Genomic DNA, 25,778 nt, shown 5'->3' on the forward strand with positions numbered 1-25,778 from the left:
AGGCACCAGCAGTAACCCTGCTTTGGAATGTGGAGTGTTTGCTTTAATACACAGTGAAACAACAGCAAAACTCTCACTCTGGGTCTGCGGCTGCTGCTCTGCTCCCCGTGTTGCTGTGCCTGCTACAAGGATCAAATTTCATGGTTTATTGTTCTCCCTCCAACTGGCCACCATCCACATTCTTCTTCTGTACAAAGCTGCACCTCTTGCTCCAAAGAAGAGAGAACTATGCCTTCTTTTTATAAATTTTAGTCACATTTGCAAACACACACACAGAGTAAGGGGATGACTTTTAAGCACTAAACAACATTTCAGGGAATGCTGTTATTTCTGTTATTTTTCTCTGAGCAAATTTCTGTGAATGAGGCTAAAAAAGGGCAATTTTCCACCAGAAATTTACTAATTTTTGAGATGCATAAGTTGTCTCCCCCATCTTCTGAATCTTTAACGTTGTGCCTTTTAATGAAACAACTGCTCATTGCTTGAAAAGTGCTATTCATCACCTATCATCAGGAGGGAACTGCACTGAAATTCTGCAAAGCTCAAATCCAGCTCTGGATAGACTGCTGGAAATTAAACCCACAGTCACTGGGGGTACTTCACTCTAATGGAGTAAAATTGGTACAGAGCAGGTGGGGTCCACAATTCAGTACCATCTCTCAATGTAAATAAGAAATCTATTGCAGACAAATTGCTAGATTCCATGAAATGTACTAAGTATCTCAGACTCAAGGATTCCTACACAGAATCATTTTCCTATGCAATCTTTCTTTTTATTCAGCACTCAGGATCCATTTTCTTCTATGAGATTTGCAGTAAAGTTATCAAAACCTTACAAAATGCTCCACTCCTGAATATCCACCATCTTTCTTCAGCAGCTCAACAGACTGTAAAGCTGGAGCACTGTCATCTGGTGTGTAATTATTGGTCTAAGTCTGCCCTGTAAAATGAGGGAGGCACCATAAGCTTACCTAACTAGTCTGAAAATGTAAAATGCTCATCACCTGTAATCATTGTCTTAACTGTCCTTGATCTTTACTGATAGCAGCAAGATTATAATAACTCTCTCTCTGGCAGTGAGAATCAGCTGAAAATGCAGCACAGGCAGAGCACCAGGAAAGTTGCTCGAAGAAGGAATATTTCAGCCAATTAGACAGACTGACTTCAGGAATTTTTTTTAATGTCTAATCAGTGATGCAAGGGGTTCAGAGGTACAACACTAAAATGCAAAGCAGGGAAAACTGGGGCATAGAAACCTCAGGAATCCAACAAGGACATTCCTACTTCACAGACTAAGTGGTGAAGCCAAAATAAAAACCTCAAAGGTTATGGAGGTATGATCAAAAGTGATCATGTCACTGTGGTTACATGTGGTTACAACTTACTAGTCCTCATGCAAGATGTAGGAAAACACCATGAATGTATTCTTCACCCACACCTGCCTCCAGAGTAAAACATCTGGTGGGCAGCAATTCGTGGAACTGCTGCACTTTGCTCCCTTTCAAGCGTAGCCAGGATCCCCAGCCAGCAACGTTCTCTACTCTCTGTTTAACCTGGGTCCCACCAAACAAGCAGGGTCCTCGAGTGCCTGGAGCAACAAACTGCTCCAGGTCTTTGTTGAATAAGAGGCCTTTCACTGGTAACCCTCCAAAGAGCACTAGATATGCCTCCCTGTTACCTGTTTCACACAAACCCAGCGAGGCACCAGTCCTGCCCTGCTGCAGGAGGGGACAACGGAGGGAGCACAACTTGGAAAAGAGGAGGGGATCCTGAAGAGGCACAGGGGCAATGCACCTCGCTGGCTTACCCCTTAGAAACTGATAGATAGTAACTATCCCCTATTTCTCATTGCTGTCACAGGACATTTTGATATTTAGTTACACCAGTGTTACACCAAGACTGATGAAATTCCCCTCCTTAAGAACCAGTCACTTTGCAGGGAAGAAGGGCAAGGAAGACCTGGCTCTGGAGTGCATCTCACACTTCAGCTCTCAAGCAGATCCCAGCAGAATTTCAGTGACCAGTCTCTGCTTTGCTGGGAGAGCAGTGTCTCAGTCCTTCCCAAGCTGCTGATGGAGTGAGTGTGTGCACAATTAAGTAGCTTGGAGGAGTCTGCTCACAAAGTGTTGGTTCAACCTAACAAAGCCCTTAGTTTGGTGGTGGGGTCTGGTGTTTCCAACTATTCTTCCAAACAAAAAGAGTTTATTCCTCACAGCCAGGCTGCTCCCAGACCCAGTCCTTGAGCCCTTCCCTGCTCCCAGGACCTGTTCACAGCACATCTCTGTGATCTGGGGGGGTAGCACATTCACACCTCTCACTGAGTCTCAGGGAGAAGGAGGTCGCTGCACAGAAACCAGGGCTGTGCCTCACTTTTGCCAGCTGCATTTTTGCATTTACCAGCTCGATTGGTATCACAGATCATCATGGATGGGGAATGGCCCTCATCCAAAGCAGGGAATGGCTTCTGGCAAATGCTAGTAACAGGTATTTCAAGTCTGCCTCTTTGCTATTCAGGAGCTGTACTGTTTGACCTGCTGTCCATGAAGGACACATTTTAACTTCACTTCTCACCCCACCTGATCTTTTCTAGCCTCAGATGCATAACACAGAGATAAATTTGTTGAAGGGCACTAAGATAAAAAGAAGATATTCCCTCTGAAAGGATAGCATGAAACATGCAAGGAGAATATCTCTGGAGATTATAACATAAGCTAAAAGTGACTATCACCTATACAAGTAAAAAAATTACTTTAAAATAGCACAAAGTTCTCCACCATGCTAAAACAAGCAATGTATGGTGGAATTATGGTCCATTTTTAGTTGAAGAAATGAATAAATTTCCTATTATAACACCAGAGGTTGTTATTGCCTTGTCCGTGTATGCACTGTGCACACTTCAGAAATTTAGTGACGTCGCATTTGAAACACAAATGGAAAAGCAAATTAAGAAAATAAATGACTGGGTATTTTCACATGAGCCATGTAAGACAGAAGAGAGGTTCTCACCTGTCTGCTTTGAGATGGCAGTGTGGCAGCCTGCATCTGCCTCTGCATCCGATGTGGCTGCATCAGCTGTCGGAACTGCTGCTGGAGGAACTGGCTGCTGCTGTTCTGCTGGGGCTGCTGCGTGGCTGGGGACTGCTGCTGCTGCTGCTGCTGCTGGAGATAGTGAATGAGGGACTGCTGCCCTTGTCCTGCCGTCAGAGGGGACATTTTTTGAGTAGCTGACTCTGAGGCAAAGTGAGACAGTGGTTTGGTGTTGTTGAAAGAAAACTGGTCTTGGCTAACAGGGCTCTCATTCACCAGACCTGGCTGTAAGCTACTGGATGGCTGTTGCATAATTATGTTCATATTTTTGGTCTGGTTTGTAGTCATTGATTTAAAAAGCGAGTTCTGCATATTTGTGGGATTGCTGGTGGGAGTGATGTTGGAGATTATTGTACCTTGAGGACTGAAGGGCTGCTGATGCAGAGCAGGGCTCGACAGCTTCTCTGGCCTGTACGGTGGAGAAGGTCCGGTATTTGTGGAGGTCATGCTGGCAACCAGGTTGTTCTGTGGGCTTTTAATGCTGCTGGCTGGCAAGCTGGCTGCTGTCAGAGCAGGCAGCATGGAGCTCTGAGGGCTGAAGGGCTGCTGGCTCAGAGCTGGACTGGAGAGCTTCTCAGAGCCGTAGGGGGGAGAGGGGCCATTCGATGGGGTGCTGCTGGAAGTCATGCTTGAAAGCAGAGTGTTTTGAGGACTCTGAATGTTGTTTCCTGGTAAATTATTAGCAGGCATGCCAGACACCATAACATTTTGAGGACTGAAAGGTTGATGGTGTGGGGATGATCCTGCCCTGTAAGGCGGAGAGAGACCAGGAGGAGACATAGTTGGCCAGCTGGGAGCCTGTACTTGTTGCTTGGTACCAGACACCTGCTTGCTGGCTGCCAGCTGCTTTAGCTGCTGAGCGTGCCAGTTGGAGCCTGGCATGCTGGGCAAGGGCACTGGGAGCATCGGCGGTGGCTGGTTTTTGTTCTGAGCTGCTGTAGAGATGGGTGATGCAGCAGGTTTGTTTGAGGGAGGAACCTGGAAGTTAGCTCCAGCAGATGATGGTCTCATCTGAGGGGATCCTCCACTGGTTGGATTGCAGCCTGGAGAAAAATCTTTGTTAGCAACATGGTTCTCTAAGTGGGAAGTCTGCGGGGAGGACTTTGGAGTGGTATTTATGTTTGGTTGGGAATGACTCAGACCAAGTGGATCTTCAGCCTTGCTGCACAAAATCTTCTCCAGATCCAGGTCATTGGGAGAAGGATCAGGCATTTTGGTCAGCTCTTCCAATAGATCTTGCAGCTCTTGGTCTACAGACTGTAAGCTGTTTCCTTTCTCGTCGTAATGGACAATGTTGTTGGTTTGCCCTCCTATTGACCCCTTCTGATTTATTTCTGTGTTGGCTGGCACTGAGAACGGGGAGCCAATGCCACCCCCATTCATGTGATTGTTTTCCAGCAGCACTGGGTGCCCTGTGACTCCCAGGGAAGAAGTGCTGTGACCCGTGGGGAATGGAGAACTTTGCATTTCTGGACATGCCATGCTGGGATTGGCGCCTTGGCCCATGGCAAGGTTTACATCATCAAGACAAAGTCTTTTACTGTCATTTGGGAAAGTGACATCAGGCACACCACTGGAGGCAGGAGAGCTATCATCTTCCAGTTTTCTTTTAATGGATCCCTGTAACTGTGAAAATATAAAAGGAAGAAGAAAGGATCCATTATTGATCATATTCTGACATGTGCTGAAGCTCCACACTACAACACTGGGTTGGAGATAAAGAAAATTAAATAATGCAATTAAAAAGCCAATCATGTGAGACAAATTCAATCAGGATTTAAATGTGTGCAACTTCACCAAAATCAAAAGAGTTCTACTCAGACAAAGGCTAAATCTCATGAGTTGGCTTTAAAACAGATGCTAAAGCTACAGAATACTGTCTGTCATGTGAACTGTAATAGAAGTTTTTAAAATAGTTTCTGGTTGCATTTCAATTAAGACATTATACTCCCTGCATAACAAACATGCCAACATTTTTATGGTAACATTTTTAGGTCTAAATGGCAAATCTGAATGAAACCCTGGACTGAATTTAGTGACCTTCTGCCAGTGACTCGAATTAAATTCAGACCTGAGACAATTAAATTGTTTTACATTCTTTATAGGCCAAACATCTGAAATAACTAGCATACTTTCTAAACAAACCAAAACAAACCAAATTCTCAGCTATCTATCTAAACAGACTTTCAAACTTCCTATCACAGATGTTTTAAATTCCAGAAAGAGTAAGTAACAGCTAAACTTCTTAATTTTTGTTTATTCTTCTATGTCTAAGGCATTGTGAGCTTCATTCTTTTGAAGGATTGCCACTCATTCATAAAAATGGACATGTTTTCAAAATACAATTTTATAAATATCTTGACCTACAAGAAATGATGGAGCTGTAAATTCACAAGTCTAAGGGAAAAGAAACCTGCCTTCTACATATAAAGAAAGCGAAACTAGAAACAATGCTTCTCATATTATTTCAGTATATGGCAATCTCTTCCACATAAAATCATCTATGGCTTTCAATTTTAACAAGCATGACCTGTATGGCACAGGATTAATCAGACCTTAACATTGCTGCTTCAAGTTAAGGAAAATAAGCATTATGACCTTGTTTATCAATAGAGGGAAGCAGTATATGGAAAAGTATCTGATCAGCAATGGAAAGTGAAAGAACACTGGTTCCTCTAAGCCAGCTCCCAGTAAAGCATATCCCAGCTCTGGGCTACAAGTCCAAGTGCTTCCCATCATGTAGTGCTATAAAAAAAATCTAATAAAAGCTCATATCAACAGAAAAGTCCCCCTGCCACCCCCAGCACAACCAGATCCACTCCAGGGCTATGCTGCATATGGCCAACTCCTAAATTTTACACTAATTTTTAAACACATTGCAGTTATGCCTCAGTCACTGCACAACTGCAGCACTTTGGTGCTCTCAGAGAACAGTGCCACAGCACTGTCACCACAGGGGGGGCACACCAAGTGCAGCTCCTCTGCCCTGTGCAGACAGCTGATGTCCACCCTACATTCAGCCCATCTTCAGGCAGCCCCACAAACACGTGTGGCTCTCACCTGGAACGTGGCAGAGGGCTCACCCAGCTGGTCTCACACTTCTCATCACATATTTCTAAACTGGTGGCCAGAGGGACAATGGCAGATTTGTGCCCACAGTTGCTGAGGGTGAAGACGCAGTTTGGGATTAGTATCAGACATTGCCATGCTGGTATCCAGTTTGCAGAGACATTTGGAAGACATTTGGAAGAGAGTGAGGGGATACAAGCTGGTTGTCCATGACCATCATGGCAGGCCTGCAGACTACAGTGAGCTGCTGAACAGCTTTTAGGAGGTGTTCATCTCCCCTCCATCACCACACACAGCAGCTTTGGCACTGTGGCAAAGAGACCTTTGGGTGTTTTCCCTTTACTCCCCAAGAGTTTCCCTTACAGAGTTGCTAGTGCTTGTCTCTTGTGCTCTCCAGTCACATTACTTCAACATGGGCTGTGCTCAAAAACCACAGGTGGGAGAAGTGAGGAGAGCTGCTTCCAGGGCACATTGCCTGGTCACCTGAGAGCCTCTCTGGGCAGCAGTGTCTGTGCTGGGCCAGGATTGCTGCTCTCTGAGAGCCTGTCCCAATGCCACAGCCAGACACTGCTGCACCAGCAGACATTTGCTGATGAGGCCAAAATTTGTTTAGCTTTAGGAGATGGAACCAGGCCTAAATCTTCTCCCAAATGCTAGTCTAATGATGGATGAAATAGTTTTCCTTCATTTTCTCTGCTAAAATTAAGCCAGAGCTGCATGTTTCAACAGATGTTGCCCTGTGTAGGCTGAAACATGTTGGTAGAAACTAACTACATATATTTAAAACTCAGGCATGTACAGAGGATATTTACAGGAGCTTCACACATCCAAAACAAACAGAGTGTGCTCCCAAGTTGCACCCTGGGAACCTTCAGGCAGGAAGTGGTGGGGGATCTCCCACCCTTGGCCAGCTGACATGCTGGCATGCATGTCCTTACCAGCTCTTCCTTTGCCATAGGACATTCCTGTGCTCTGAGTTACCAGGGAAAAATGTGGGCTTTCTAAACACTCTGAAAAACAGTTCTTTAACTGCTGCACTGGGGAATAAGTGTGATGGGAAAACAAAACTTCATTTTCCTATGACTGTTACTAGATATAAACAGATAAAATAAGGCCATAGCTTTCTGATGGCACAGGTATTCCAAAACTGGGACAGGACTTTTAAATAGGATGCTGTTGCTTAGCCCTCCCGAGAAGATCTGCTGTAAGAGAGACAGTGAAATTAGCTGGGTGTCATGTTCTCTTGAAAAGCAAGATTCCTGTTTCCCAGGTGAGTATTGCATAAGTACCATGAAATCCAGAAGACCAATTTCTCCCAGTGCAGGCAGGTATGACTCCACAGAATTTAGTGATATAGCTTTTGCTTAAGATAGATTTGACTACAGCCCCAAACTTGAGAGAGAGAGATATGCTCCTTAAAGCAGCTAAACAAATCACAGAATAATTTTGGTTAAAAGGGACACTTGGGTGCCATCTCCTTCTGCTTCAAGCACATCACCAGTGTAAAAAATAGGCCACGGTCACCAGGCACTTAAGTATGAGGTTTCCATTATAAACAGAAATTCCTCCTTGCTCTGGCTGAGAGGCTGTTTTCAGTGTTCCCCACTGACACCTCAGTGGTTGTTTGTCCCACACAGCAGGCTCTGGGCTGGTGCTGGCTGTGAGGAGCCCCAGCTCCCAGTGCCTGCTCTCCATGCATGTGCTGCTGTGGCAGCCCTGACCAGTGCAGGGGACAGGAACACAATTCAGTGTTACTGGGACCTGCCTGGCTCAGACACGCCAACCACAGTGGGGGCAGGAGAGCATCAACAAGGCACTACAACTTCTAGGAGCAGGAGGGCCTGACCTCACTAATTCAAGAAGCTGTTGGCTGCAGAACATTCCTTCATCTGGTTCCAGATTCCCCAGGAAGGACCCGGTTTATTCCAACTCTTTCTCCTCTTCTTTTTTTTACACAATTTGACAAAATCAACAGAAAAGAGAAGAACACCAAAGCATGTTCTTCTCCTTTCTCTGCTGATTAGTATAATGGACAGCTGTGTTTTAAATTGAATACTGAGAAGTGAGAGAGAAATAAATAAATTGAATAATGAGAAGTGAATGAAAATATTTTAGAAATGCATCACACACACACACACACACACACACACACACACACACACACATACACACACACACACACACACACTCCTGAGCTGGCTGGAGGCTGCCCATGGCTCAGTATGGGAAAGCTTCATTCACATGTGCAAGCAAGGACGAAGCAGACAAGCAACAAAGGGGCTCTTGTGACATTGTCAAAATGCATTAAAATGCACTGGCATGCACAGGATAACTTCTGTTTGGGAATACCTGGGAAACAAAGGCAGCTCTCTGATTCAGGGCATATCCGATTGTGAGTTCTCCATTATCTCAGGTTTGCTTTTAGCAGTGATCCCAGCACTCCTGTCCTCTCCAAACCAGCAGGCTGTCCTTCTGGGAAGGACCAAGTCACGCAGGAGCAACGCTGCTGGCTCGACATGGCAGCACAACCAGAATAAATAATAACTGTTTACGCTGCTCTGTCCACAGAAGCTGCACAGCTGTGGTTACAAACAGCTAATTTGTCACACGCTCCCTCCCTGCACCAAACTGATTCCCTCCATGTGGGCAGAGCACTCCACAGGCTTCTCTTGTGCAAGGAGGGAAAGGCAGCCTCAGCAGGAGAAGCCAGTCCTGGCTGTGCCCTCCTCGAGCTGGGCTTGCTGTGGGGGTGACCTTGGGCATCAGGCACCAAACTTAGGGGGTGGTGCTGCCTTGAGGAACTCACTGTTACTCAATAAAGGGACAAAGGAAGGCAGGAAGTGGCAAAAACTGAAGCAGAGTCATCAAATTGTTAATAAATAAATACTGTGATGGTTCCATTGGATTTTAATAACCAACCACACATGGGCATCTCTGGACTGGCTCCTTGCTTTGCCAGCACTCAGAGCCTTTCTTCTCTTGTAACATGTCAGCTGTCCTCAGCTGCTGCTCCAGCTCTCCCTGGGAGAGCCCCATGGCCCTCCTGGCAGCCCCTGTTAACTCTCCTCCTGGAGCTCGTGCCTTCCTTCACCTGCAAGTGGGAACCTGGGAAGGAGCACCTGCATCCTACACTGGAGAGCCTTGTTCCTCCAGCCTCACAACTGACCCCTCCACCAGAAACAAGCCACTTCTAACCAGAGATTCCTATTTAGGCCAACATACTGCAGAAATGAGAGAGGAAAAACATTAGGCAAGGTATTTCAGTGCCTCTTCCTGTGCCTGCAGCCTGTCAGAGAGTCAAGCCTTGATTTACAACAACCGCAGGGTGCCGATTATTGATCTGCACCATCCCACCCCACGCCCTGCCACGGACAGATCCAACCTACAGCAGTGATTCCCACACCTACACAGCCTCTTGGAGTGAGCCCTGAGACCAGAGGGCTGTGCCATCCACACCCTCCCTCAGCAGCTGCCCTGATTCCAACCTTGAATTTCTGTGATTCTGATTCTGTGTCCAGAGCACGGCCAGAGACTCTCCTGATTTAATGAATTGATGTTCATGGATCCATGCCTGGGATATCCAGAATGGGAGTCAGATTACCTTCTTTCACTAAGATCCTCAAGACCCTTGTAACCTTGGGAAATTCCACGTGTTGGTTTTTCTGTTTGTTTCACTGAGGAAAAGAAATTATTGTAAAAGGAGATGGGGGCAGGCGGGGAAGACATCAGTCTCCCCACAGATCCTGAGATTTGCTAATGTGGTGGCAGCTTTGCACAAAGCCTTTCAGAGCAAAACACCTCGGGAATCCAGGTCACTGACAGGCTGCTAAGATCTGGCATATCTGAATTGTTTTGACAGATAGAGCACGTTTAATTTTTGGTGGAAGGACTGAGCAAGGCAGAAGCCTGAGATAAACAGAAGTATTTTTCCCCCCAGTATCTTCTCAAGGCATATTGCAAACTGTTCCCTCTGCAAAGCATAAAACCTGAATCTAAGGTTTGCTTAACTGAACTGACCAGAGAATCTATCAGTCTCTGTCTCTTTCAAACACTAGACACTGCCAAAACTGGAAGTATGTATTTGCCAGAGGCAAACTGTTTGCAGCATTCAGCGATCAAGACTTCAGCCTCTGTGGCTTCAACAAGCTTCAGCGAGACCTATCTGCCCATCAGCCCAAAATGTTTCTATCTGTTCTGACAAAAACAGTCATGCAATGAGAAAATGGATCTGGCAATTTTCCATATAAAACAAGAAAACTTCACATTTTTTTCTCCTGTGCCTTAAATTCACAGTTTGGAAAGTTTTGTGCTCTCCATTGCTCATTTATCCACACTCTAGACAGATTTTACTGTCCTGCTAATGTTTAGGGACAGTTGGTGAAAAAGAAGTGAGAATGTGCCTGTGTGTTTAAAGGCTGGAAAGTGGATCTGATGTAAAATATTACCTTTTAAATAGCAGCAGTCACTTGCAGCCCCTCTGTGCTTGGTATTAGGCTGGCTTGTACATGAACAGCAAACCCCAAATGCTCCTGGGCAACAATCCCACTCCAGTACAGCAGGACCTGGCACTGCAGTGAGTGCATTTAGCACATCTGTAGGTTTCTGTTTGTGCATGCTGGCTGCAGTTTGGTAAAAGACACTCACATTATATACCTGAATCCAAGAAAAATTGCCTCCTGCTGACCAGTGAGCAGCCAAAGCAGTACCTGACTACAAGAAACATAAACTACATTTTATCAAAGTCATATCTCAGGCTACAAGGAGAACTCAAGGAGGCTCAAGCAATTAAAACTACCACTCACTTTCTCCAGACTAAGATTAAAAATAAGCTAAAATCACATTCTTCCTACTACATTGGGCTGTTTGACCCTTCTGATTTCAAGCAATTTGAGCATGGATGGACATTAAGTTGTCATTTTCCAGTGTAAGGAAAGAGGTCACAATGCAGTTCCCAATTACCAAAGGAATGCACCAGTGTGCTCAAAAATTGCAATTCCCCAATTTTTCGGGTAAGGAGTACCAGAGTAAAGTCCACTTTGGTCTGTTGGGTACTTGTAGGCTGCAAAGGTGGCAGATCTGTTTGTAATGAGGTATGGTGGTAGAGAAAGGATTACGAATAGGGAAAATTCACAGGGTGGATTTCCTTCTATTCATCATGCTTATAGAAATAGGCAACTGGAAGGGAGGATGTAGGAAGAGGAATGGGGGATGTAAGCAGTCACTTTAAGCATGAAAGGATGTTGGTTATTAGCCACCTTGTATGCATGATGTGGATTGTTTTACCTGACACTACAGCTTAAAGATGGGAGTCTTCCAACTCCCATCTTTAAAATAAACATAGTAACACAGGTACTGGAAGTTGCTCCTTAGGTGTGCAGATGTAAATCACCTCCCAAACTCTGCTGCTGCGTGTGGAGAGTTTGATCTCCCCTCAGTACACAGCACCAGTTGACTGGATGGGAGTGTGCACTGATCTCTGCCCCATTACTTGCACCACTCATCGAGATCTTCCCCAGTTATTCCCTCTGTAAATCAGGGACCTCATGCTGTGTTAAAAGAGAAAGAAAAGAACAAGGTGTGTGCTTTCCCTTTATAAATCTCACACTCCTGTTGTGAGTGCAAAGCTGCAGGAACCAGGGGCTGTGCTCATACACCCCCTCAGTGTGCATTGTCAGAGACCACAAAACACAGAACTGTGTCCTTTAGCTGGTAAGCACAGAAATCCCAAACACCAAGCACCATGACTACACAAAACCAGAATAATGTGATCTTACAATAAGCTTAGCCACAGAAACTAAGAGGAAATTCAACCTGGATTGAGCCTAAGGCATTAGCTTTCTTTTTTTCTAAATTTTAACAAAGAATTAAGGGGAAGATACTACACATATGATTTTCTCATTCACCGATTTGTGTGAATGCAATTACGCTTCTAATGATAGAAATACGTGTGATCTATGTCTGGCTTTCAAAGGGAACAACTTACACCCTACAGAGCAGCAAGTATATGAACAAGATTTTTCTAATTACCCCTCTGCAAAATCACAGGAAACATCACTAATGTCTGAATAAAGGTATCAATGTAGGATGAGAGAAGAAAAAAGGAGAAAGGAGAAAAAAGACATAGCCCAGGATATACCTATTTTGCCATACTACACAAGCAAGATACATGCAAGAGGCCAAGCACCATTCACTATAAAGAAATGAAAAAAGAAATAAACCCAGCAGCTTTGATACTTTTCAGGTCAGACAGAATTACCAGACTCATTTGGTAGGCACCAACAGAGATCTGCCCTATCAAAACAAATGTTCAGAGCCTTCCCATCTTGTCTTTCCTTAGCAATTCATCTGCTTTTGGCATTAATGTCACTGTTAAAATGGAAATTTTTCCAGGAGAAAAATTGCCATTGACAAGTGGATCAGGAAGAACAGGACCAGTGCCTGCTCCTGTGTTGTGTTGCTAGCAGGAGATCTCTGTGCAGATGCCTTGTAATTAGTCATCTGAAGACTTACAGCAATCACGTCACACATATTGTTTGGCTGTAAGCTCCACGTTCCATTTAATGACAAGTGTTATTAACTAGACATCTGAAGGCAGAACAAGTTCTTTGCCTCTTGGTTTTAAGCTGTAGTACAAGAGCAATTCTTTCATATCTGGCTGTAAATCAAGATCAATCTTAGACTCAATGCCTTTCCATCAGTATTACCTCATCTTAGCTCAGTTTTAATACCAGCAGTATTGTTTTATATCTTTTTTATAGTCCATTAATTTCAAAGTCCTATGGAACACTTTGCAGTAATTTTGTAGACTACATTAATTTCTCACAGCAATGTCTAGGCTGGAGAACTGCAGATCCTCTCCACTGAGCAAAAAGTGATGTTTTTGCTGCTTGGGTCTCCCAGGATTTGTAAGATCCTTTTCTCTCTTCCTTTTCAGCCCCTAACACTGGCACAGTTATGCAATGACCACAAGTAGAAGAAACAGGATGTACGTGTTCCTAAATTATGAGGTAGGTTTTCCACTTACTAGATAAGCAGATAAAACCCAGTCTGACACTTCTTTTCTGCTACATAATGTATTATATTTTTAATATCTCAGAAGACTTAGTCCTGTGGTTTTACCAAACTACAGGTGCCATTCTGTCAAAAGGTATGGTTGGGGAATTAATAGCCTGGAGGCAGAGCCTCCAATTAGGTCAAACCTAGGGACAAAATGCTTTCAAATTCACAGAACAGTGAGAAACAATGTGATTTCAGTCTGAGAAAAGGGCATTTTTATTCCAACAGCTGAAATAATCACACTCACTCCTCCAAAGAATAACAGCTTCAGCCTCCTGTGTGTGGCTGCCCTGAATGCTGAGACCAGCACCCTCACATCTGCCAGCCCAGAGCCCTTCTGCTGACTGCCTGCACTGGAAAATGATCTATTACTGAATCTAGAGCCCAGAGCTCTCCTCTGGGCCCCGGCAGGACAAAACATTTAAAAGAGTAGTTTGAGGTTTCTCCTAAGTGGTACCAAAAACTGAAGCACAGCTCTTAAGAAGGATGGAATAAGTGGGCAAGGAAAGAAACATCCTGAACAGCTCCTCTCCTGCTCCTTTGATATTCTCTGTCTTTCAGAAAATGAAACAATAAACAGGATATTGATTAATACAGATCCAGAAAACCAAGACTCACTTAGAGAAAAAGATAATCAATCTAGTCCCACAGAAAGTGGGTGTAGAGAGAGGTCAGTATAATGGCCAGAAGCAGAAATCTTTTGTAAGGCATGAGGAATGAATATTTAATTTGTTTCTGACTACTTCATGTTATCCCACCACTTTCATCTTCACCAACCCAGCACCTCTGCTATTCTCAGTGTGCATCAGCTGGAATATGAAAACAATTCATTGGAAAAATGCTGTTTGTACACACCTTTCCTCCTGCAGCAGGGAGATGAGCAGCTCAGCATCCAGCTCTTGCTCCTGTAGTACCTGCTCTTTGAACATGGCTCTTGAACTTACCCAGGCACCTTTAAAGGGATTCTGCATATCAGTGGTACTATAAACCCTAAACCAAACACAGATTCCAGTCCTGAAGCCCGTGTTCTGTATAAAGCAGCTGAAATCTTGGCCTCAATTAAGTAAATTGGTTGGACTTGATGATCTTAGGTCTTTCTCAACCTAAATGGTTCTACGAATATTTTGGGACGCTGACTTCATCAGGGATGACATTTCACTCTTTGCTCCTTCCTCCTAACTAAAGGAGTGAATTAAAAATACACAGGAATTGGAGAATTTCTCTCGGCCAGAATATGCAATGCCATAGTTACTTGGGTTTTAACCAGAGAACCTCTTGACTTGCTATAGATACCAATTCCCCTCTGTCCTCGAAGCAATGTTAATCACACATTCATCACTGCAAATTGACAACATAAATGCTGACTTATGCAAACAATATTAGAGAAAATGGTGTTCTTGCTGCAGAAGTGAATTACACAGCCTTTTAAGCTTTCTACACTTCTCAGTTTTATGTAAACTCCAATTTCTGAGCTTTTGTTCTGCCTTGAAAGGTCACACGGTTGAAAGCCATGAAGCATAGCATGTGTTCCTACTGATATTAAAATACTGTTTACTAAATCATGCATATAAATGTAAAGAAGAAACTGTTTGCAACCTACTGCGTTAATAAGAGATGATTTATAAAACAACACAATTCCAAGTATCAACATGTGGAATGTAAAGATCTGATCTCAATCACACAACGTGATTTTTTTGGCTGTTTTTTGAAGCAAAGTCTCTGTACAGCAATCACACTAACTTCTGATGACACTGTATTTGACTGATTAAACTCTTAATCGTGCCAGTGCTTAACTTCAGGAATACAAGTGGCCTTTTCAGATTTGAGCATATGATTGCACATTTGCAAGATCAGGACTTCATTTGCATATTCAAACTGCAAAACTGCATCTTCCCTTTGTCTGTGTAAGGCCAACTATAGCGCTCCAAATGCTAAACAACCACCGTGGAGTTGGACAGTATTTTTAGCATCTCTGTGGTGCACTCCTATCTTTAGCTGCTGTGTTCACAAACAATCCCACAGGACACTGCATAGCTAACATAGCTCAGGCTCTTCACCACATTCCAACTTTTCTCCCAAAACATGGTGAAAGCAGAGTATAAAACAGACCAGTTCAGGACCTGCTACAGTTTCCTAAGATGCATTGTCTTGAGCAGAAATATTTTCAAGCACAAGAACAATAAAACCTCAGCACATTCTGCTCTGGAGTGGTGATGGAGCTTGCTGTGACTTCCTCGGGGGAACGTACAGCTCTGCACTCCGAGCTTGCACTGTGCAGATAAATCAAGTAGGACAGCAAAGGATTTCTGCATGTTGTTTCCTAGCAGGACGTGCCCATGGGTTCATGGCAAATTTCTGGTCAAAGCTTAACCCTGCAAGAGAAGTTAATAATTGAACTTGCCAAATCATCACAATTTTTAAATCCAACTGCGCCTTGTTTTTACAAAGGGGCATATTAAACCACTGAGCCATTTTATTAGACTCATGCTCATGTAACAAAAACATGTGTTAGCTCTTGAGTGCCAAGTACCATCCTGGTGGGTTACCAATCCCTGATACAGACTTTGTAGCCAGACTGCAGTTATCTGTCACAACAGAGGAGGTAGTTTGGAATACACAGGCTGAAGCATGCTGCTCCACTTGGGAATACTTTACATGGTCCTGGTCTCTTTGTAAAACTCCAGGGGGATGAATTGCAGCAAGGAAAATGAGCTTGAAACCTACTGCTGGCTGTAGTGGGACTGTCTCACAGAAGCCTCCTGAATGGCTGGAGCTCCCTTCATTCCCTACAGGAACTTTTGCAATGGGTGCAGCATCAACATGCAGCTGCAGCAGCTGGGTCAGCTCTGAGTGCAGAGGAAATGCTTTCAGTCATCTGCACAAGGCATTTCAAAACTACGGGGATACCACAAAGAGAGAAAAGACTCATCAGGGGAATGGGAGTATTAATCAGATGATTGACCTTTGAAGCTTTGAAAATGAAATGCTTTGCACACTGAGCTGGAGCTGCACATGGAGACAATAGCCTGCAATATCTTGATTTACAGAGGAAGTACTGATGGAATTCCATATATCCTGTTAATGGTGAAAGGAAGGGAATTATATAAAGGAACTATTTTTTTCATTAAGTGTCTTAGCTAAGCCTTGCAGATGAGCCTAGACACTTGGCTGCAATTTAATTTCAAGGGGACAAGATAACCTGAAAACTCTCAGAAAACCTAGACCTTGTGAGTGCTTTACAAACAGACTCCTCATTTCCCCATTTCACTTATCTTCTCTCCCAATACTACGTGTGATCAAACAATCTCTTACTAGAACTCTTTAAACACGAATGGACTTTCAAACAAACTATGTTCATTTGTTTCCCCTGGCCCACCACAGGTGTGGCTGTATGTCTGGGAGGTGGGAACTGAGGAACAGTACCAGGGCTGGGAGGGTGTCCCTTGGCCCTGCAGCAGCACCAGAGCAAGCAGAAATGCACAGGAGCAGTGCCAGGCAGCACCGTGTACCATGCACTATGGCTCCAATACACCATGGCCACAATATATATGTGCTCTTTTTTTGTGTTCTGCTCAGAGTTATTTTTTCTTTTTAAGCATAACACAAATTCAATTCAGAGTATCATGTTTTTTTCTCCCAAGTGTTCACATTATGTAACATGAGCATCAGATTAAAGAGAAAACCAAAAAACCCTGCAGGTACTTTGATTTTTTTTTCTGAGCCCCTTCTTAAAGGACAAATTTTCATATAAGTAGAGGCTTTCCCTCCACCCAGAGAGCAAGGCTGACATCCTGGGTTATAGTCCTTATCGTAGTAAAGACTCCTTAACTGAGAAATGTGGGTTGCAAGACTTGGCCTTTACTAAGAAACAATGATATTACAGGAAAACTCACTGTATGCTTTTGAACATCAACACTTAATTACCTTTCTATTTTCTAATACAGACATGATGTCTGGAGTTGAACAAACACATTCTTGAAAGGTCAGAACACTTAAACTGTGTGTACCTAGTTTAGGATGACAAACCTGTTGCTGCATTTTAGCTACGACATTTCAGTTTACCCACAAGAATTACACTACCTCCCCTAAAACTTTCAAGCTCGAGAAAAGTGTCTGAAAGTGAAGGCAAAACTCTTTTTTGACACAAATTTATCACAGCTGCCACTGAATACTGTCACTTACTGAGAATTCTGCCTCTCCTCCAAAAAGGGCTTGAGCCACCAGCAAACACAGGCACAGGGATGCCCAGCCCGCTTTGGGAGAGGGGCTGGCTTGGCTGGCTGCTGCCCAGGCCAGCACACACAACCATTCCCCAAACTGTGCAAACCTGAACCAACAGCTATGAATTCTCCCAAACCACACAGCTGGAGTGCAAATAGCTCTTCATTTTTTTTTCTGAAAGAATGGGAGGAACTTCCTCTTTCAGCTATCGTTACATGGGTTAGTGAGGATTTAACTGTTGCAACCATCAGGAAACGACTGTCCAGGTGGCACCATGGAGTGTTCCTGGGCAGCTGCAAGGACCTTGCAAACTGGGAATTAAAGTTTGGGTTTCCTGGAAGTGAAATCCGTCACTAAACACTGTGTTATGCCCACCTTCCAGTTTCAGGGCACTCAGGGAATTGAAGGGGCACCGGTTTAATCCAGAGAGGAGAGGTTCACTTAACTTCAACAGAGCTGCTTGAAATGACTTCCTCACTTCCTGGGGCTCAGAGATCCTGAAGCCAAGGCCACTGAGCTAGCTCTGGGACTAATTAGCATGGGTGGGCACTGTGTTAATGCAACCCACCTGGCTGGGACATGCATGTGCTGTGCTCAGGTAGTCTCAGCAGTCTTAAGTGGAATTGCACTGAGAGAAAGTCTACTTAAGGGCATCTTAGGCACAGTAAGAGGACTGTCCTCTGTAAGAAATGACAGCCTCTCAGGTGGAAGTGGCTGAACCCCAGCTGAGAGGCACTGACTGACTGCAAACTCAATGGAGACAGAAGAGGTGAGCCACTACAAAGTGGCAGAGGGTAACCATTTCATCTCACATTGGCACAGAGGCTGGCAGGTACTGCTCTGTAGAAGGAAATGAAACTTCTTCAAATGCACCAACTCGAGTCCTTTCAAGTGCTTACCACAGCTGCAACGCCTCACCTCCATCTGTACCTATTCAAAGCTCTGCCAGGCCCTTGACAGCATTTCCTGTACACATCATGACCATCAATATGCATTTCAGCAGCCTCCCATTCCCAAGTTCCTGTAAGAGGGCCTTCTTCTCTTCTGAAGCAAATTTTCAGCAGTGTCCCTCCTAGTGCCCACCAGCAGCCCTGGCACAAACCCAGCCCTGGGGGCAGGAGATCTCCAGTTCTTCAAAAGTAACTTCCTACTGAACTGAAGAGACTGCCAAGAAATGGTACCTGGTTTCCTGTGCTCCAGTCACCACATTTACCAGACATGATGTAGGAAATGGGCAGGAAACACCAACCCTATGTATGGCAGCCATTCTTCCCCCTCCCTCCATGACACGTTTGAGCACTCCAAAACCTGACCTTGCACTTTTTAGTGCAGTCTTTCTTGCACAAACATTTGAGTCAGATCATGAGCCAAAACCAAACAGAAAGCCAAACACATTGCCAAACACATTAATTTTTTTTAATGAAAAAGGCTGACACCCTGTTTTATACCTATTTGTACTCAAATCTAAAATGTACTGTATATTTTTAACTGCATGAATTTGGTAATATCAACAAAAAATTAAAAAAATTAATTTATATATATCTATTTTATACTCCTTCTGATAATGATGTAAAAACTGTTAAAGAACTGATATCATTTGGGCTCCATACAGATATGAGAGGTGCTGATGATCAAGAAAGGTGTACTATCACTAAGCACATTGTTAGGAGGTTTCAGCTGTTATATTTCTCCCTTTTACAGTCATCTTCACTTTGCTTCTATTTCAAAATCTTATCAGAACACCAACACAGAATTAGTCCTTCACCTTGTTTCTTTGCACAATTGTTTGGACAGTGTATTTAAAATAGCACTGTTCTAATCTGGCAGCATTTTATATTTACTTTATCCAGGCTTAAATGACAGCCTAAAGAATAAGGAATTGTAATCAGATACAGCATGTCTTCCCTCTTGTAAAACTACCTCTTTTTTCCTCTTGAGCACCTAAAGTTGAAATACAATTTCCCTCTTTTGTTTCCCCATTCATTATATATGAACAGGGACAGATAAATGTCAAGTGTATCTTTACAGGAAAAATGCACTACAATTTATCAGTCCTCCAACGCAAAAAAACCCTCCTTCTGCTTAAATTTGAACTACTTTTTCTTAGTATACAACAAGACACCAAAAATAAGACATGGGAGAAGTGGGGTGACGTTGGGGCAGACTGATTTACGGAAGTTTCTGCCCCAGCTGCGTGTTGCCTTACACAGCATTTCCTGGTTTCTGTGAGACAAATCTGCTCTGTGACAAGACAGACAGTAAGTCAGAAGTGTCAATAAGAGCAACTCCCTGAAAACAAACTTTGCTCATTTACAATACAGTGGTTCTAGTGTGGGACGTGGAGCTGCACTGTGGGGAAGGAGCTCGCCTGGCCCTGGGAGCAAACTGCACTCATGGCAAAGCACGAGGCCCTGCTCCTAAACTCTGCCAAGAAAAGGGCAATCCTGGGAAAAACGAGCTGGCCAGAAGCTGGGTCACCAGCTTTCCTCACCAAGCACTTGCCCAAGATGAGATTCTGCTTGTCACTAAGTGCCCCCGCTCCCAGGGCCTCTCAGGGTAGGGCTGAGATAGGAGGGCACCTTGGGCAACTCTTCACAGCAACTCTGAAAACCACGGGCTCTTCAGGACTGCCCATTTCATGATGCCAAAATGAAGCTGCTATGAGATTCCTAGATAGCTCTCCCATTGCCATGGTCTGTATCTCTCACTGGCCCACATTAATTTTGGGTTTTCTGAGAGGCCAAACTTCTTTTTCCCTTAAAATGTACAGAAGCTCATGGATTGAATGGGAAGGGAGGAGAATTAACCTCAAGTACATTTCCACTGTTTTCTAATGATTTGTGCCTAACTCTAAGAGCAATCCGAGAACCAGGAGGAATTTCTGTTACCCCTTAAAAACATGTGTATCTCCATATAAGAAAACAGTGGCAGCCTTCACCAGCACAGAGTAAGCTCCTGGCTTCTGTCAAACAACTAAACACTTTTAATAGAAACCTGGTCCATTAACAAGCTGAACCATCAAGCAGGCACACAAGAAAAGCAAACAACCCCAGCAAGAGCTGTCTTTCCATGATGAACAAAAAACTATTTACAGTAAGAGAAATAATGCAGCTTCTAATAATGCTTTTCCTTCCTCTCCCATGCATCTGCACACAAGTGTCCCTTTATTTCTGGTGCAAATTTAAAGAAGCAAACCTTGCCCTTGTCTGTGCTCACCTGTTCCTGGGGGTTCCTTTGTGCTGATGTCCTCCCAGCACCCATTTTGCCACATTTCAGTGCCAGCTGCAGATCTCAATGGGTCCAGGCTCTCCACTGCCCCATGCATCAAACACATTTCTGTTTGGGTATTGGTCAGCAGTAATATTTTTTTAAAAATAAAAGCAGAACTTGGGCTTTTCCTCTCTGAAATCTGTCTTTAGGATCTTCTATACTCAGAACAATCTGTATTCAGTTTTGCAACTGGACCTGAGCTGGTGAAACAACTGGAACCTTTGCTGCTGATTTCAGTGGGCATTTCTCTGTGTATCCACTCACAGTTTGCCCTTTTGAGGATGAAATGATCTCCACACCTTTTACAGCACCACCAGCACTCACCCTCACTTTCCGCATACCTGTGCATCTAACATGAATAGAGATTTTATTGTTCCTGCACTTTCCATATTTGACTTCTTTCAAACCCCACGTGCAATACAAATAACTGCATTACAAGGAAGAGAAAGTACATGTTTGACACAAACATTTATAATTCCAAAGACTTAGACAACAATTGAGATAAACCCAGCATCAGTGGCAGTACAAGCTGTGCTGGGTGATTCAAGTGGGGTCCTCAAGGTGCAATTTGCATTTAATGCTTCTGCCACCAGCTCAGGCTTTGGTGAAACAAAACACCCCACCTCATTAGGCAGGTGGAATAAAATGGAGGTGAGGTTTACAACACTCCTGTTTGGTGTGGGAAGAACCACACTCACTTGACAGGAAAGATGATGCTATGTCCTCTGATGAAGATTTAATTTCTGGATTTTTTTATTTCTGAAATAGGATTGACCCCCTCCCCACCACCGTTTTAAGTATGTTCCCAAAGGCATTCCTAACAACAGCAAATCTGTGTGCAGTGCTCTCCTCAAATCTTCTGCCTTTCACATACAGGCCAGCTGCTCTCCAGACACAGCACTGGGCTACAGAACCAGGCTGCTCTGATTTATAACCAAGGTGCTTAAAATAAGGCAATCTAATTATTGACTTGATAGCCCACAATGTCTGCAGTCAGCAAAGTTTAAAAAATGCAAAATATTGACAGGATCAGACAAATACATAATGAGGGAGTTATTAAAATGCAAATTGCCTGCCTTCTGGTACTCCTGTGGTGCATGCACAGGACCCCAGAGCCTGCATCCCTCTAGCTCTGTGCTGGTTAGGAGGAAGAAAAGAAACAGAGCTGGGGAAATGAACAGGCAGAGCTATCACAGGCCAGCTGGAGGGGACCCCACAGCATGGGGGTGCCCCAAAGAAACACAAGGACTACATGGGAATGGGAGGCATTGCAAGAACAGGCAGCCCTGCACACAGTGGACCCCAGACTTTTGCAGGATTTCAGAAAAGTCCTGGAGCAGAGGGAAGCCCAACAACAACAGTTCAGTGACACATCTATACATCTATTTTGGGGAAACATCCAGAAGTTAAACTTTTTGCAAGTTGGTGAAACTTGGTATCAAAATGCACAAAAGGCTCTGCATAAAGATTTATTTAAAAAAAAAAAAGTCCAAAGAAAGGATGTAACAAAAATCCTCTGTCCAACCTTATCTGGGATGCTAACACCTGCCTTTACAGGTTGATATGTTCAGAAGAAAAAGTTCACTGCCCTAATCCAGTTTGAGAAGTCATAACTGGAAGGTAAATAGGGTATTGTTACAAGGCATAGAATTTCTTCCCTTCTTATCTCTGTCCCCCACTTTTTCTTCTCATTTAAATAGCCTTCTAATCCTGTGGACTGTCTGGTATACACTCATTATTTTACCTTGCAGACACATTCCTTTAAGTCTGAGGGCTGTGTATGTGTCTAGATGTCTATAATAGAACAAGTAAAATAATACCATTCCCAGCTGGGCTGGATGATCTAAGCCCCCACCAGGAGAAAACTTTGATGCATAATATAATTTCATGCAATGCATTTCAGTCATGTTAATATTACTGTAACAACTTCTAAAAATGACTCCAGTATAGACAGTGATACCTAATTAACAGGCAAATTCTAAGGGGGAAGTTAAATGCTAATTTTACACTGGCATTTAGCCTAAGAACTTCATTATGCCATCTTCTATTTTAAACTGTAGCCATCCCACCTTGTGCTGTGCTGCCTCCTGTTCTCAGGCAGCATTGCGTGGAGCACAATAATTCCTTGCAAGACAGACAAGGTCACAATGGTTGGGGCTGGGAACCTGCCTGAAACCAGGAGGAAAGCTGGACCCTGCCCCCAGGAGCCTGCAGGGACTCTGACACTGAGCTTTAGCATCCTTCCATGCTTCCCCTTGGAAAGGGAATTTTGTGCAGGGCACTAAAGTGGTGGTTGGGATAGATGGATGTAGCTGCTCAGGGCTCCAGAAAAGGCACCAAAAGGAAAAGGACACTGCAGCAATACAATCCCCACTGAATATTGGCCCTTTCCAGTTCCTGGTTAGAGCAGCCATGGGCAATGTGGGGTCAGGCAGACAAAGGTTGCTGAGCCTTCCACACCACTGGTGAGCAGCACTGATACCAGCCAATTCTCCATCTCATCTTTTGGATAAACAAAATCCAAAACAGATGGTGCTTAAAACACACTGACAATGGCAAAAGTGCAGAAAAAATATTGAAAAATACTACAGAATACTTGAACTTACAGCCAGGGCTGTGGTAAAGCTGTATCAGATTTGCATAGAAATTAGATGCCTTGTTAGCTGCAGATAGATGTACAACTGCCCAAATTTAAACTTCCTCCTTTCCCCAGCTCACCACAGTCATTACAAATCATGTGGCTGAATGAAAGCTGAAAAAGCACCAAGAACTTGGCAGTTTTGCTGCAGTGAGTCCCATAATAAATGAGGGACAAGGGGTGGAAGCACTGATAATAACAAAAACACATTTTGTGCAAAGCAACCTACTATTGTTCATATGTAGAATACATCATGTTGCTAGGAGGGAACAAACTGTCCTGCACTTTATAGATAGCCATTTTATTACAGATTCCCCCTGACTGTGACTCTAAACTCACAGAATCCACACCCCTTTTCTTTTTAATAAATGCACAAGATGCTCAACACGGCTGGATGATGTTATGCTGCTCTAGACAGCATTTCAAATGCAGAGTTGGAGGTATATTTATAATGTGCAGCATCACATATAAATTATTAACAAAAGTTAAGGATTGAAAGCAGAGCAAAGCATCATCTGCCCAACTAGAGTCAGTTCCTGAGCCATGCTGAGCAGCATCCCCCTGTACTCACACCAAATGGGCTGGAGGCAGCTCAGTACCCAGGAGTCCTGGTCCCCACAGCATCTCTTCCGGGTCTCCCCATCAAATTCAAAAATCCTGAGGGCTTCTTGGGAAGCCAATTTTTCTCTCTCCCTCCCTCTGAAGTGAGAGTGGCTAGGTGGGGTTTAGTTTTGTGAGAACTAGGCCTTTTTCCTAAAGCTAAAAATGTTTGTATAGATACGAACAGCCTTGACCACGTGCAGGAAAATCTAGTGCATTGCTTATCAGTCGATTTGGCTTCACACCAAGAGTAACACACTGCTATAAAGGGCCAACACAGTGTGAAAAAGGAGCTGTTCTACTAGAATACACTCCGTTAATTCTGGTTGAACTGACATTCTCCTAGGACAAGAGCTCAAAACACATTTAGACTGTTGTACTAAGTGTGGCAGGGAATGGAGCAGCAGGCTGGTTTCTCTGATGTCACCAAACAAGAGGCAGACACCCCCCTGCTTCCTCCCCCCCCAGAAAAAAACCCCATCAATCTCTTGAGAAAACAAATGTGGGACAAACTCTCCCAGCATCATCTTCCACCAAAATAATATACCAGCTTTTGAACAAAAATCCCCTCCACCCTAGCAGGGAAAAAAAAAAAAACCCTGAAAAGTCAAAAATTCCAGCCTTGCTAGACTTACAGTAATTGTCCTTTATAAGAAGAGCCCTCTAGTTATGTGAAATGCCATTGCCTCGGCGAGGCAGGCTCCCCACGCTCCGCACAGGAAGGAAGCAGACACACATCTCTTTAAGAGCCGTTTCCTCTCTGCTCTATTAATTTCAGAGATTGAGCAAGCCACTCCTTTGTGGCATAACAGAGCAAGATAGAGCCATTGTGTTTGAGGAGAGTCCTGCTCACTGGCTTCTTACCTTTCAGTGGGGGGATGCATTAGCACTTTATTCTCAGATGAAACACCAGAAAACTTCCAGCAGCCCTAAAACCCCCTCATTCTTAAATTACAGTTTCAGCACAGAAGAGGCCAGCAGCACCATTCCTCTCTCCCCCACTGATGAAGGTTTCAGTGTCTCACTGACAGTTCAGGATGTGTAAAAACCAAACCACTTGTACTCGAGGACGAATTTTCATTTCAAGGGCCCTGAATCAACAGGATTTATTTAATCAGGATTATTTTGCCTGGACACACACATCCCACCTCCTGTCCCTCCCTGCTGTGTTGAACCTGAAGCACTAAATTTACCGTAATTTTTTCATCTTCTTTTCTTCCTTTAAAATTTATATTTATAGAATTTATGAAATCTTCTGCTTGCACAAAGTCCCTTCAGCTTGTACCACAGCCTGATGACCTTTAATAATTCCAAGGCCATGGCCTCTCCATTTCAAAGACTATCACCACATCTCGTGTTGGAGCCTGGGATTACATGGGCAGCCAAAGCAACCACCAGCTGACCAGAGCCTCAGCTGCTCCTAAAGTTTTCTGATGGAAGAAGAGAGAAGCAGGAGAAGATTCAGCCACTGAAGGGTAATTTGGGATCCCCACTCCAAGCCTGGGCTTCCACATTTCCTCCTAAACCACACTGAGATATTTTATCCTCAGCTTTCCAGGTTTCTTTCCAGACTGCTGAGGCTGGGAACACAGGACCCTTTTGGAGTCAGCAGCCATAGGAAATTCCCCTTTGTGGGGGCGCACAAAGCTGCAGAATCCTTGAGACACGGCCACATTTCTCACAGTGTCACCACGGCCCTGGCTAAACAGAAATGCCATCAGCAGCAAACAGATACCTTCAGGGGGAGGGGAAACAGATAACACAGGCTCAGGGCTTTGAGCAGCAGCAGCAGGAGTGATCTCCTGGCTGAAGCAGGAGCGTGTGAGCCAGAACACTG

At 44.0% G+C, this 25,778-nt stretch overlaps 1 protein-coding gene across 1 annotated transcript in view; it reads right to left on the reverse strand.

Moving 5' to 3' along the window:
* MAMLD1 (mastermind like domain containing 1) overlaps nt 1-25,778 on the reverse strand; it is an 81,663-nt gene that overhangs the window by 28,722 nt on the left and 27,163 nt on the right. Inside the window, exon 2 of the mRNA XM_058032534.1 lies at nt 3,007-4,713. Within this exon, the coding sequence (XP_057888517.1) occupies nt 3,007-4,713 (1,707 nt within the window). The remainder of the gene's footprint in view (nt 1-3,006; nt 4,714-25,778) is intronic.

This window comes from Melospiza georgiana, chromosome 12, assembly GCF_028018845.1.
Source record: "Melospiza georgiana isolate bMelGeo1 chromosome 12, bMelGeo1.pri, whole genome shotgun sequence".
NCBI lineage: Eukaryota > Metazoa > Chordata > Aves > Passeriformes > Passerellidae > Melospiza > Melospiza georgiana.